We start from the raw sequence: 16629 nt of genomic DNA, 5'->3' as shown, positions 1-16629 counted from the left end.
AATGGGACATATTCTGTAAATTAAGAATAATAATAATAATAATTACATTTTTGTTCGTGTTTTATTTTACATACTATAATCTTCTTTTGGTGACGGTATTTTCACCGTAAATGTAATTTAAACGAATTGTGCATGTGCAAAGTACAGTATTAACATGAATTATTAAAACGCGGACGTTAATTAAAATTAAGAAAATGTAATTAATTTTGTAACTTGTATACATATTTCAATTACTTTGATATAAAACGTTTCAATCACAATTATTATTTAATTTATTTGTAATTCCTTATAAATATTTTTACATGTAAATGTTGTTCAATAAATAACAACATATAATAAATAATGATTCGATTAATTTGATATTAATATTACTTATTAATAAAATAATAACATACTAAAACTGTTTTAACTTTTTTCATCTTTAAGCCACAATAAACAAAAACATGCCATTTCTAAACGGGGTGAATTGTTTGGAATTTTGCGATGAAAATATCAGTTTATAACATAAAAAATAATATTTTAGTTTTTAAAATTGTACCTACACACTAAAGTAATAAAAATATATGTCAGTAAATCATAATAATAGAGTAATTTAGAATATTAAAACATTTGAAACCAGATAATTTATCAGTCTTACAAAATGTATGTCCGAAAAAAAACAAGCTTCTGTCATAATAAATATATGCGATTATACGCAATGTATAATATACATTAATAATAATTAACAACATAGTCATAAAAACCGGAATTAAAATCAATAAGTAGTATCTAGTGTGTGATTTAAACAATTTTTAAAAAACATATATTAATATGAATACCTTTTTACCATCTAATTTACCATGCGGTATGAAGTTTAATATTACGATATATCAAATAGTGTTTTACAGTTTTTAATTTAAGTAGTTATCCGCAATATACAAATATTACAAACTTTCTAACTGCTTGTATAAATGTCATTGGATCGTTTTTATGTGTAAACCTGGTTGTAAAATGTAAATGAAAAAGTGCATGTCTAATAAAAAATAAATAAATATGAATTTTTAGATTTCAATAACTTTACTGGAAACGTGTAGTAGTCGCTATTGCACGAATTAAATGAGATTTATATGATTAATATGCGTGAAGTTGAGTTAATGGTGTATAACAGAAACACAACCAGTAGGATTTGTTGAGATAATTATAGACTTAACTCATTTTTTCTAGTCGTTTCTAATTTAAATCGACGACCGTCGCAGTTTTGGTAGATGATTTTTTTTAAAATTAATAACAGTATAATATATACATAGTATGCTAGGTCTTTATCGCGAGAAAGTAAGTTATACATATTTATACACCTTCGCTAAGGGCTCAATTCTCGAGGCTGTATGCTAAACTTTTTATTTTTTTGACAACATAGTCCATATTCATTAATACTGTTTGGTTTTTTAACACAGTTCACCGTAAGGAAAATTAAACAAAGTCATTTCTAGATTTTCTAAAAACAAATATAATATTTAACCAATAATTAGATTTTATATAACCCGTGTAATCGTCGAACGTGCCTTAATCACACGTGTTCAATGCGTAATGATAGAGTTGAATTAGCGGGTAAGAAAATAAACGAGCTGATAATCATATATATGCGTGGACGTCTCCGGCCGTGCGCGAATAATAGACGTCTACATAGAGATATTTCATAACAAGCGCCAGACATAATACGACAAATACGTGTAATAATGTTTTTCATAATATTTGTACAAAACTCATAAATTTCACCGACCACTCTGCGGACAAAAGTTGCAGAATATGTATACATCGTGCGCTCGTGTGAGATTTCAATGATAATAGTCGGTAATACACGGTAAAACGATAGGCGGCAATGGGCGCTGCAGGTACAATGATCTAGCGAAAGTGACGGAAAACGTTAAAAAAAAATTTTAATTAGATGTTTATTTTTTCTGATTCTTCTTCACTTCCTCGCCCCACCGAGGTCAAAGGTCGGTTGTGTTTTAACGATAACATATAATCATTGAATCGGTTCGGCAGTAAGCGATATTATACGTATAGGTACAAGCGCCTATATATATACGATAATAACATTATTATGTTGTTAATATATCGCGAGTCTCTAAAACGCGATTAGTGAAAGGCGATATTTAAATGTCATAGTCGCGCGCGCAAAGACGACTGGTCCGGAAGGAAGTGTTTTTTTTTCGTTTCTATATGTTATACGCTGCCCCGAGCTACGAACAAATAATATTTACCGTTGCGTTATTATTATACAATACAACTTGACATTTCGTCGATACGTGCCGACTAGAGAAAAAACTACCTACGCCCATGCTGATAACTATATGAAATAAATATGATGCGATGTGAGCGTGGTGTTTTGGCATTCAACAGTCCCCGGAAGGACGACCACAAGGTTATCACGACCCGTCCGACCAGCAGCGGAACAACGTCGTAAGACCATCTTTCTCGTCGCAATTATCACCGCCGATAACGTATTATACACAGTCTTATGTTAAAGAGTACCCGGACATGGCGTTTAGAGGTAGTAGTTTCCAAATCGAGTTAGGTTAGGTAATTTTTATGGGTACTGAGTAGATATGTTAATGCAACCAAATACGACTCGGTAAGTAAATTAATTACAAATTGTTGGCTTCGGACGGTTTACAGGAAACATGTTTTTAAGAAAAGGTTTTGTGACTAAAGGAAACAATTACGTAACGACTTAATGGTGTCACAGTCAAATTTGTATGCATGTGTGCATTGTATATAATATGACATTGTTAATATAGGAAGTTTATAAAATAAGTATACACTAAAAACGTACCGATATTTAAGTTAGGAGATAGATACCAATTGAGGGTACAACACAACTATTTCTCAAATTATATATAAATATTATACATATTATATAATATATTAAGATAATATGTAAAGGTAAACATTGTATACTATATTATAGTCTAACCCATAATAAACACGGAAAACAAAGAAACATAGCGAATATATAAAATATACACTCTATATAGAATATAAACTATCATATATATTTTATAGTATATAATGTATATACCTACATAAATATATAATACGATAAAACTGTAAATAACGCGATCGTAAAAAAAATCTATCATTCGTTACACCGAACAAATATCATCACAATGGTGTAAATACGTTTTTTAACACTATATTGTTTAAATGTATTGACTTCAAAATAACTCGATAGCCAATAATATATGGTTGAATTTTTCAAAACTTGTTAGATTTACAGATATGCTAAATGCATTATCATAACATATAAATATGTAGCATAGGTACTATAACAGTATTATATAGTGATTCTTGAATCCATTGTTTTATTAATATTTAAGCATGAAATCTAGAAATGATAACTATAGATTTTTTTTATTTATTCCTCTTAAGGTTAGAATCCATCGTCAGCACAAAAAACCGAAATTGACTATATATCAAAATAATAAACTCATACGTTATACTGTAATATATTCTCCAAATTTTCTCCTTCAAACACATCTATGTAGGTACTCAACTATCAATAATAATTAAAACTTGTATGGTAATATGTAATCACGAAATACATATAAAAGTATATAGGTAGTAGCATAAGTAATAGAGAAAATTCTAATTAAAAATGAAATGATCAAAAGATAATACTTGACTATCGTAATATAGAAACATATTGGATCACTTGTACCTATACCAGTTTAACGACAAGTCAGCAACTACAATTATTTTAAGAGTATTTAAACACTGCTGCGATCTACTTGTAATTACAGAACCCGTTAAAATTATATTACGCTGTCAGTTTTATGTAGGTAATAAGTAGGTACCTTCAATCAGGCAATTATTCTTATCCGTGATTCGATTAATTAAAAAGAATCGCTTCGCGTGAAGTTTCAAGTCAGAAAAAACCGATTCCGGAACAAAACAAATCAATAAGTCATAGGTGATTTTTACAACTGAATATTATTAAGAAAACGAAAAACCCTTGGAAAGTTCATGTAAATGATCTGAATCCGATCGTCGTATGACATGATGCACAGTATTTATGAGTACCTAATGATCATTATACAACAGTGAGCATATTATAGTATATATTATTATGTGTGTGTATGTGAAGTATGTGTCCGACAATAACAATATTTTTTTTCGATTTTACTTAGGTACACTGCAATAGTTTTTTCAACACCTGCGACTTATATGGTGAAGTAAATTACAGTTTTCACCTTGTAGCAATTTGAGAAAGTTAAAACATTTTATTTTGGATTATGGCAAATCGACAAAATGGAATTTTGCAACGAACATAAATCATAATAAATCACATCGTTCGTGAAAAATATTTTTTCCGAATGAACGTTACTTGAAGAGAAATAAATGACACAATCTAAGTCATTAGAATAACGTAAGCAAGCAATAATAGCTTTCACTCGGTTTTCAATAACGACTAAGCGCCAAAGAACATATTTATTATATACATACATAATATAATATTATAAATATCAGACCGTTTTACTGATCACTGAGGGGGCTTTTCTTTTTCTTCTTTTATGCTTCTTTGCTGGATCATTACTGAACAAATCATTCAGTAAATGGCCATGGTTATGGCTAACCTACAAACCAGACGAGTCTTTTATATTTTATATATATATTAATTGATTGTAAATAACGTTAGGTTTCTTTGGATACTAAAAAATATAATAGGAACATATAATAGTGGACTTTTTATGACCCATCATATTATATGACGTGGTTACAACATTTAGATTATAAATACTACACGGGAAGTATATAGTATATTTCCTATTTATAGGTACTCTAATGAGCCTATAAGAGAAAATCAAAATAAATATAATTACTTTTAAATATTATATAATCAATGACGTTTTTAAAAAAAATTATGAGCAAGTCATAATAAATGTATACCAAAACGACTTCTTATATTTCATTAGTCACTTTTTAAAACTAAAATTTATTGTGTTTGTAAAGAGAAATAGAAAAGTCATCGGGTAGCTAATTTTTTGTTGTTATTGTAGATTACGGTTATCACCGAATAACGTTACTATCAACAATGAATATTAAAACGAATTATGCATTTGGGTTTACCTCGTAGGTTTTTGTGGTAAACCAAATAATTATCTTACATGTTTGTTATTATAGTCAAACCACATCGTCTGTATATGAACGCGAAGAAACTGCGCATGAACTATATACCGTAAAAATAATTGTCAATTATTTACTTTTTTTTATACAGCAATACTAGGAAAAACTGTTAAACTTAACTTTATTATATTATATAGCGCACGCGAGCTCATACAACTCACATTTCGAGACATGTGGACATTATCATCGTATTCTTAGAGTATATTATTTCGAATTTAAAATACACAAATTTTAATCAAAAAAATACTTATTTTTACAAAACTCGACTAGGTATAGAAAATGTTTGAAAATATTGTTGATTGTAAACGAATCGAAAACATTAAATACACCTACCTATTATAATGTATACAGCGGGATCACCATCGAGTGAATAAATTATACTATTACTACTTAATCCACGACACCACAATCTCATGCTGTCTTGAGACAAATGAAATAAAAACCCAAGCCGTTATACACAATTATTTAAATTATAAATTATAAATTATAATACACTTGACACATACGACGTTTATAAACACAGTTTGAGAGTTGTAGGCGTCAAGCTGAATGTGAATTAATAATATATACGATATTATAATATACCTCTATAATATGACTGTGTACGTTTTGTATTACTCAACGGATCGGTTTGCCTACAATATAATAATATAGTATACATGGAGTATACGAAAAGTGTACCAGTTCTGATTTTATAAGTCACGAGACACGACAGATCGTACGGGTTTTGTGTTTCTAAAACTTGTGCAACGGTCACACGCCGCGTACGAACAATAAAATATTACAATAATCATAATAATAAGAATATCATAAACTCTAATGTGCATCATAGTACAATGTACTATATATTTTATTATTGTAAAAACACTCGCCGTTTGTGGCAGGTAATCTCTCGCCTCTCGAAGGCTGCGAAGTGCGGGAAGGTTTTTTCTAATATATAGTTTCCAATTCTAAACGAATATTTATATTTTATGCACACACAAAGCTGTGGATGATATTACTTATGACGTATAGGAGTTACAGCTAATATCAATCAACACGAAATGCTCGCGGTTGACGTTTTTATAAAAGTATAAAACGCAGTGCGGTATATGGAGGATTATGCAGGCCTGAAGTTGTACGAAAAAATCAATTTATTCTTTGAAACGGCCAAAACAAAAAATAAGAAAAAAACTGTTTTTACAATAAATTTACTGAAAATTAAAATTCAAGTGTGATGTTAAAAACTTAGTTATCAGATTTTAAGTCAAATGTATTAACAAGTTGAGATCTAATAGCTACTTTGGATCGAAGTTTAGAAAGAACATGTTGCAGTGTCACAAATAAATAGGTAGTCAATGTTTTGTTCAATTGTTTTGTTTGCGAAAGCATCAAATACATCAGTAATGATCATAAGAAAAGGAATAACCATATATTGTAACACTATATATACTACAACAATAGTTTTTTTTAGCACTTTAGTATATAGAACTAAGTTAATGAGCAGATCATGTAAAACATCGCGTTTGGTACTCAGCTCAAGAGTCGTGTAGATATTTAAATATTTTTTAAACATATTATACCTAATAAAGATGTCGCTGCGTAGATAATTGGATTCAAAAAAGCCTGATTTCAGAACATCAGCGATACATAAGTATAAGTGTCCCAAATTTTCTAGACTGATGAAAATATACCATAATTATTTACGTTTAAACCCATATCTTATAGCAATAACATGGTAGAGATGGAAAAAGAATAGGCATCGCAACAGCGAGAAATATTAATAGCAGGGGCTATAGCCTATAGGACATGCGAGTGCCTGAATCGTGATTTTATGTATTGTTAATCGATTTAAAAGATTCCTAAACTCTCCGTTCCCCGGAGATTTTCTACACCCCCGCACAGCAGTACAGCACTAAATAAGGTATAGTTATAAAAACTGAGTGTATATAGTGTGTGGTATTACAATCGAAAATATTTATTACTTTTATATACTTTTGTGAAAGCCGAGTTACAATAATTGTTTCCGATTTCTTTGTGAGTAGGTATTTATATATAAATAAGTGGTCCCAGATAACAATATAACAACAGCAGCGATCCCGGAGAAATTAAATTAATAAACTTAGTATGATAATATTATATACCTGCAGTATAATAGTAATGTAATAATATATAATGGTAATCGATACCGCGGCAATGGTTTAGAGGCGGCGCGTGTCGAATGATGCTCTCGGGAGATAGGTATATATAATATGTATACTGTATAGGTATTATTGATAAGTAGATGGATCGGAGAGAGAGGGTAGTAGAGAAAGAGGACGAAAAACGCATAAACGAACGGCGGCGATTATAGAGACGAGTGCGTGTCGGAGGCTCGCGTGAGTTATCCATATTTATTATTATCTCTAGAAGAAGCGAGAAAGATCAGGTGAGGTGGATAGAGAAAGAGATTTACTGACCTGATATCCGTCACTTTGGGATAAGCGCATATCCGGAGCGTTTTGGAATTGGATCCGACAGCGTACACGGAACCGTGCGGGTGGAACTCGGCGCACCGGACCGCTTGCACGTCCTCCAACCGGGTGACCGCTATGAACCTGGGTTTGCCGTTTTGGTCGCTGTTATACGCACTGCCATCCAGTAATCCATCGCTGGTGTGGTTGGCCCCAGCCGTCTTGTTGGTGCCAATGGCCGCCGTCGACGTCGGCTGAAACGATATAGGAACGTCAAATTATAAATTATGTACACGAAAATGCTATTATACATTACGAGCGACTAAGTCTATAACCATAATAAAGTACTTGGTGTCGTACGCTGTAGTAGGCACTTATGCATTATATTGATAACGTAAACACGACCGATATTATTGAATGATAATCACAGATATAATACAATACAATAGCCAGCCGACTGCCAGTTATATAGAAACGGTTCGCTTTTCTTATCAAAGAAGTAGTATTATAGTATTCAAATTTTCGTTATTCGCCAAAAACAAAAAGCAGTATACAAAATCAAGTTGTCGTCCATCACATGTCAGCTCTTATCAATGAACAAATTGTAAACGCAGACCTCTTTGATCAGACTGCCATTTTACCGATTTCGACATTATAGCCAAGTCGGCTGTATACTTATATAGCTGTATTATGCATCTGTGCTAATTACGTTCAATTTAGATAAACTGTACTATTACTGCAATATATATAAATCAATATATCAGTATGAAATCCCCAATAATATGTAGCTCTAAATGAGTAGAATTTAATTTGGATTCGTTTTCTAATATGTATAAATATGTACATTTACAATTTGGTCGTAACACTTTAAAGTCATTATTGTACACTATTATGCGAGTATATAACATTTCAGTATACTCGCGTGTCACTAGCACCGAAATTCGATTATTATCGTGATATACCTACTACACCACAATTATTATTATTATAGCAATTTGGTAGTACAATATATACATTTATATTTCCACACTTAAAAACAACCGTGTACGCTGTACAAGCTGAAGTCTGAAAAATACCGATATTATAGTATGAATTATTATTTTATTATCAATTCATTGATCTATACCCGTCCATCGCCCTGCATCCTTCACCGCCGACGATTCGAGGTAATTGTTTTAATATTGTATACACGCCAAATCATACATAGGTACAATTATGATATTATAATATCACTCAGGTACACGACGAAGCGCTGTGATGAGAACAATGTGGTACAATATCGCGTCGTGCATTATTGTCTATATATAATATAATTTATACCCGTAGAGTATAATATCGTATTTTATTTCGTATTTTGTATTCGAAAACAATGACGCCGTGAGCCCGCGGGCCACGATGACTGTTACACACTCGGCCGAACGACGGGGTTGGTCGTCGGCGTCGGTCACGGTACCGCGAGTTTCTAGTCCGCTCGCTCCAAAACCGCGTGCGTTTCTGAACAGCGCAATGTGCAATACACACACCTACGCGACTATGTTATATGTATACATTTATAGACAATAATACATATACACACACATATATATAAGCATAAATGAAACAGTTGTGACCGTCGGCGTGTTATGCGTGAAAATCGCTTTTGAACCGAAACGTCGATAATTCGTATATAGAATATAGTTACGCACCTACAAGTATATATGCATCAGCATTTGTGTGAAAATATATAATATTGTACATGCGGAGTGTCGAGCAAAGCCGTTATATAGTACTATCGGCGCTTGACTTGCGGTTTTTGGATATTGGAGGAGAGAGACGTAGAGGTACCCCCATTTATTTTTCAGGTATTTTAAAGCATCCCTTTACTTGATTATTTTCTCATTGACTACAATCATCGGGACATTAGTCCATAATATGCGTCATGATGATTTAATTTATAGAATGATTTTTATGGTTTCCGATAACACATCTGAAGGGAGTACTTCACCCCCGTGAGCACAAAGTCTCTCACGCTGATATTTTGAAGTATATACTAAGATGCTAAGTAAAGCACATTTTTTATAATATCATCAGAGTCCTATTAGGTATTTTATTTTTTGAATCAAACACTGCAGATCATTATAAAGCGTGTGTGGCCATTGGTTATATAATATGCCTACAATGCCTAGTCCGCGTGAGTCGACTGTTTGAAATATACGCATCACGCGAGGTATATAGGAACAAATTAAGAAATTATAATATTTATGTATTATGAATACTGTTCACGGAACTGCTGAGTCGAACCGGCGAGACCACTGCAGCTGGTTTGGCACACACACGCCCCCTGATCGCCTTGTGTATTATAAGTTATAATAATATTATGTACCTATATGCAGATAAGAGTTTATTGAAAACGACTTGACGACCCAATTTACTATAGTAAATATAGGTATGTATAATATACTCGTATCGTTTCAAGAGCGACTCTTTCATTTTAATAATAAAAAAAAATGTCTGACCATCGTAAACCACTACACTGCACACAAGTCGGTCAACCGTAAAAACAAATCGACGGCGACGGCGTGTTCTACATAGGTACTAAAGCCAAACATGAACATATTTCAATGCATTTTATTTATGAGTAAGACGGCAAAAGTGTCAATACACGACTATAATAGTATCTTCTTTAAAAATAATAATAATATTAATACAAAGTGTCAAACGACTATACACCGATATATAATAGATGTTACAACACAATTATATCAGAATAAAATGTTGCATTAGCAGTCGTCGATAACCGGCATGGATAGGCTGCTGCATTTACCTACTCAAAGACATGTATAGTACCTATACAAACTATAACACCTAAGATAGTCTTTAAGATACAGTTTCGCTGCAGTATCGGCCGTGAGTCGCTGTCACTCTATGTCTAGAAGCTGCTGCGGGCAAACCGCACCTTTCACACCTTTTTACACAAGCGAGGGGAAAAATACGGTTTTTAATTTATTTTTATAATTAATTAATTTTTTTACAACTGTGGTATATAACATTATCATATTTTGATACTGCATTTTCGAAAATACGTCAGCTTTGCATCAGTTGGTATAATTATTTTAGGTTGTTAACGTATAGGCTTTCTCAGTCACGGTCACGGTAATACTAAAAGTTGATAAGAATTTTGAATAAATAATGATTTACTAATTGCATGCCATGTACTAATTATTATGTAAACGCGGTATTAAAAGTACTATATGTCATAAATCAAGGTATGGAAATGTATTCAATTTACGGAATATATAAAATGTATATATACGCACATGAAAATCTGAGGATTAAATTTGGTATATTATGCGCTCGGTGCGCATTACTAACAATTTCAGTTTAGTTCAATAACCATTAAGCAACAACTAACGATACTAACGATGAGTTTGTACACAAAAAAAAAATAGTTAATCGAAGGTGAGGGGAAATGTAGGCAGAACTAATATTTTTAATTTAGATCAACCGTCAATGAAACGATTGGTAATCCTTCATGACACTTAAAGTGCAAATACTGCAAAAACTTTTACTAATATCAGTTTAAATGAACAAATAATACAAAAGGGAAATGTCACTAATAGGAGGCTTTTTTAGTCAAGTAACAAAAATGCACCATTTCACTCAGCTCATAAATGTATACTCGTATTGTTCTTAAACAGTGAAAGTACAAATTGTGTATTTAAAATTTAAAAAAGAAGAACCAGATCACAAGTCACCGTTAATGCGTGTCAATGCTTGAATGGTGGCATATATATAAATACGAATAAAAGGAACACATATTTTAAAATGGTAATTACTAACTATTGAATAATGAATACCTATAAAAATTAGTTTGTTAAATAAACGTGAATTAAAAATTGAAATTGGCGCCATAGCATATGCTGTATAACATATAGTGCACTATATTGTTTTATATTATTGTCTTCTGACACCCAAATAATATAACGGTTCAACATAATAAGTACGCAGCTGGCCTGCAAGTCGTAAGTTAAAAGTTTTGTTTCTCAATAATTTGTTAGAATTGTACCCACGATGCTTAAATGTATTTTTAATTACATTTTTAACAACAGTTTGTTTTAATACTACATTTAATATTTACAATTTAAATTCCTACACAATATACGTCTACTATGTAATGTAGATAAAATATACAAGGTAGTGTAAAAAATAAAAAATATTAACATATTTAGGAAAATAATAGCGTTAATCATAATTACCTCTTGAGAAGACTACAAGCTGTACAGAGGTACCTAACCTATACATAAAAAAATATGTATACATAATACATATAAGATGATTATTAAAACTTTCTAAAAAATTCTAAGTTAATTCGGTAGATTTTTATTTATAGCATAAATATAATTTAGTAATGTATGTAATATTAATATAATGCCGAGTAAATTTGCATGATTTAAAAATAGATAGTATGACTGACATGACTGATTTATACAGTATTTTAAGAGTAACATAAATTATTCTTCTATGTGTGTAAAGTAGGTACTCGTAATAAACGGTCGATCACAATTTTAGTGAAAAAAAAATCGTTAAAAGGATTCACTAATTCATTGAATTCTCTAAAAAGAAAAACAGCAAATTAATTTTACCATTTATACATCTAGTTTCATGTTAATAACCAGTACTCTGCGGGACCTGCTTATGCATTTGTATATGTGTTCGAAAAGAAAATGTAATAAATCTAATTCAATAGAAATTTGTTTTGCTGAGTCTGGATTTGAAATTTAAAAGTTTTTAGGGCATATTTTCCCTCTTTATGCACATTGTAAGATTTATTGATTATTACAGCAAAATTTAATAATATTTTGTCAATCAAAAAAGTAAAAACTTAAAAAATTGTAAAACATTATGATTAATTTCAAAAATTTTGTTTTGTAATGACATAAAATTATGTAAATAAATAATAACATATAAATGAATTAAGCCAAAACTTATGAAAATAATGAGCACATTAATGCTCAAATGAATCTCTTTGTTTAATGTAACTTTTTTTTTTTAGAAATGCGAAGACGTTTCTTTATTAATAAATAATAACGCATTCCAAAAGATTTATCGAAACCCGTCGACACAAACGACTAAAATAAAAACGTTTTAACGATCAACAAGTTTCGAACCTGATTTCTACTACACTAATATCAATATTTGCCGCTAAAAGCCGATTTTCATATTACCACCCCGCTGTCTCGTTAATTGTTGTTCATCCGCACAATACTTTAATGCGCACGCTACAGCAGCACAGCTCGGCCTTGATGACGGCACGCATTAGTCGCAGCGAACATACTTCATATTGTCTATATTTCACCTACATTTACGCGACCGCACATTTACTATATAGTAATAATACTGCCCTAACATATGATTTCTATATAATATATGAAATGGAAATGTAAGTGAATAAACGAATCACTTTCAAACGCGAAACGCCAAGTAAGAATATAATATTGAGACTTGACCTTTCTTCTATTACCCTTATCCGTAACGATTTGTTTCCACCACGAACGTTTTAAGCGTTTAATAAAAGCTATATGTGTACTTACACCTCGATGCTGACTGCAGCAGACGGGCACCGTATAGTCGTATACAATGTATTTGTGTATGTGTGTGACAAAAACAAGTTTCCAAAAGTGAAAACCAACAATGTCATTCTTTTTTTTTAATCCTCGCACACCGTTTTTTTCTATTTTTTATTTATACATAAAATCATTTACTCCGGTTCTAAAGAATTCGTCTTACGCACAGCAACCTTTAAGAGCTAAAACAACAGCGAAAGTGCTCGGGTCACTCATTTTGTCGACGTCGTCAGGAGTTTATATACCGGAACGGTTTTCGATAATGTACGGAAAACTTGTTTTATGAGTGAACGATTTATTATAATATATAGGTATACAATATATAGAATACAGATATAGACAACTGTGTACGCAGAATTGCAGAAAGTATTCATATGATGCGGGGACAAAATGCTAATACATGATTCCACGATGAATCTGAATTTGGAGAGAACATGTTTCATGCAAGAACTTTATATCAATCATATTTCGTATATTATAAATAGCTTAAAAGATATATTACAATATATTAATATACGTGACACATATATGTAAAATAATATTACATTACAGGTGTTAGATAAAATATATTTCTGGCCACGGTATAGGTAGTACCTATGTACAGTACACACGTATACATATTATACATTATATGTATAATTTATAGAAAATAAAAATATTTTTTATCAAGTATTGATAAATCATCTTGACGCAGTAAAAGTTGCGGAGTTTTTAGAGAACCTGCCTGTGTGGAGTCGGACCCATTAACGCACTCATAATTGAAAATGCATAACCAATAACATACTTTAATGTCCATCAGAAGATCTACCGTCAACGTTACATAATCGGCTGCACCTTGAACTAAATGATACAGTAACATCCGACACACTTAAGCAGCATTACAGTTACATTACATATCAACATGTGAATAAGTGTGCCGGCAATTGGCGACTTATGCATAAACGACCAACAATAATGCACGATAATACTTGTACTTGTATTTATATCCTGTTATACTGAAAATTGTCACATAGCGCATTACGCGATTGTTTTTATCAAGGTTTTCCTTGGATTTTCCTAGTCCGCCCCATTTATTAACACCTAGCTACCTATGCATAATATATATTATAGTTTCTAAATAACGATAGTAAAGATGCACGAAACTGTCTATTCCTAAAAAGAATCAGTGTGATTTTGTGCATGCTATACATTTACGAGATGCCCAACGCGTAATCCTCGGGAAAAAAGTGGCGCGTTTCAACGGTCGATTGAGACTCGTTTAGCAAAAGTACAACAATATACGCACTCACCGCACTCAAAAACGATTGGTTATAGATAGATATTCGAGCCAAAATACCTCGATAATGTGTTTGAAAATCAAATGATTCAGTCATTCGAATGGTGAAAACGAAGCGGAAAAAGGCCACGACTACGTTTCATAAGATCGCCCAACGGAAAATATTACTGTTACCGACCATCCACGAGTATTGAAGACGATTGGGTCGGAGGTCACCATGGTTAACACTATCGCAGTCGGGCCACGCGATTTAGAACCTCACCGAATTTCCCGGATGAGTTTGAAAAATAACTTTTCGAATACGTCCGTCTGCACATCCGGGGTCCTCCGTTTTCACAGGCGACCGCGGGGTAAGCCCCGACGACACTACAACAGTCGACCATTGACACGTTTTCCATGATCACGATCATATATACTGCATTATATTATATAGGTGGCGATCGGGTAAACGCGATATTTTCAGTCCGTTACACTGCCACCGTTCAATTCACAACGATTTTTCGATAGAATCGTTTCGCGCTAGTACGTACATACGTGATGTGGAGTGCGATGACATTTCAGAGTCTCGGACCAGCCTCTTGAATCATCCGACGTAACGCACCACCCGTTTCTCAAGGATTGCGGTTCGTAGAAAGGTAGAATAATGTACATCAGTCCCCTATATCGTTCACTGTAGAGTTCTTACAGGAAAATCGATAATTACAAACAACGCTACAACACTTATTTAAAATTTATTGTATAATATACCTATAATGTGCAGATATTGTGGTGATATCGCACACTTTTTTTCTTGACACATTTTGTATTTGAAAATTGAAATAAATTTTTTATTTTATTGTACGCATATTTTATTGCGATACATTATTACAATATCATACACGATGTACGTCATAATTCATAAACAATAAAAATATACCTAAGTGAAGAAAAAAAATTGTCCTTCTTAGCGCCCCCTTCAAAATTAAAAATGCCCACAAGGAGGGCAGCATTAGCTGTAAGTTTGGAAAATCTAGGTGAAACCTTGGTAAAATACAGTCACGCGATGAAAACAAATTTAGTTGTACTGCTTCGTGTTATTAGATATATTAGAGCTGGTAAAAATGTATATAAATATATAAAATATTGCGTGTACCTACTAAACAGACATGCAGCATTATTATGATATCGTGGCCAACAACGGTAAAATTGAGTAGGGTACGAATTCGGCGGGATTAAAAAATCAAATAAGAAGTGCATAGATTATGGTGCATGCGTGTACCATTTCATACCTAATATTTTATTATAATACATATAATACAATACCAAGCTAGAGTAGAACCGATCAATATAATATCCACATCCACATATCGATTTCTTTTACTAAACGTAATACAATAATCAAAATAAAAATTATTAATACCTAATACGTAAAAAAATGTATATAATTTAACGAATAGGAATCGGTAAAATTTTTAGACAATTCAACATAAAAAAAAATAAATATATTTGAAGTGAACGCCACGCAATTATCTATTTACCTGCAGAATGACCAGGGTAAAAATGTTCTTATTTACTATTTCTGAATGTCGTCGATTATCACCCGACTACGATATTATAGTAGTTGAAAGATCGACAGTTAATAATTAATTACCTAAATAGATAAGTACTTCAACAGTCATACACAGTAATACAAGATTATCGTCGACTTGAAATGAAAGTGATTTAAAATAATGGTCACATTTTTTAAAAGAAAAAGATTAAACAATTAGTGTCGGGTATAAACATTTTCATAAGAATACGGTTAAGCGTGCACGGTGGACGATACGACGAGTTAACATATCATCCCACTTTTACGGCTCGTTAATACCAAATTCAAACGATAATATGAAGAATACGGAAATGAATTAAACGGGATAATACATTAATACAAATTCGTAATGTCACGGAAAACTGTATAATAATATATCTTTCAAATGACAATATTACATATAACGAACAATTTACAATTTGTGACAGAAAATCATTTATTATTATTGGGTATAATAAACGAATTTATTGTCAAATGACTTCGATAGACGGAATGCATTAAAAAAAAGTACCTACTATGTATTATTATTAAAGCCAAGATTTATCCGCAGTATAAAATAGTAAAATACGCATATGCAATACAAAA

At 31.9% G+C, this 16629-nt stretch overlaps 1 protein-coding gene across 2 annotated transcripts in view; it reads right to left on the bottom strand.

The window, feature by feature from the left end:
• The window catches only part of LOC111027880 (WD repeat-containing protein 47), a 49878-nt gene that overhangs the window by 5664 nt on the left and 27585 nt on the right, over nt 1-16629 (bottom strand). For both annotated transcript variants that reach the window (XM_022306363.1, XM_022306362.1), the window contains exon 4: nt 7605-7852. In XM_022306363.1, the coding sequence (XP_022162055.1) occupies nt 7605-7852 (248 nt within the window). The remainder of the gene's footprint in view (nt 1-7604; nt 7853-16629) is intronic.

Source organism: Myzus persicae, unplaced genomic scaffold (assembly GCF_001856785.1).
Source record: "Myzus persicae strain clone G006 unplaced genomic scaffold, MPER_G0061.0, whole genome shotgun sequence".
Lineage (NCBI taxonomy): Eukaryota > Metazoa > Arthropoda > Insecta > Hemiptera > Aphididae > Myzus > Myzus persicae.
The sequence above is the reverse complement of the archived record's forward strand: the minus strand, read 5'-3'. Positions and strand labels throughout refer to the sequence as shown.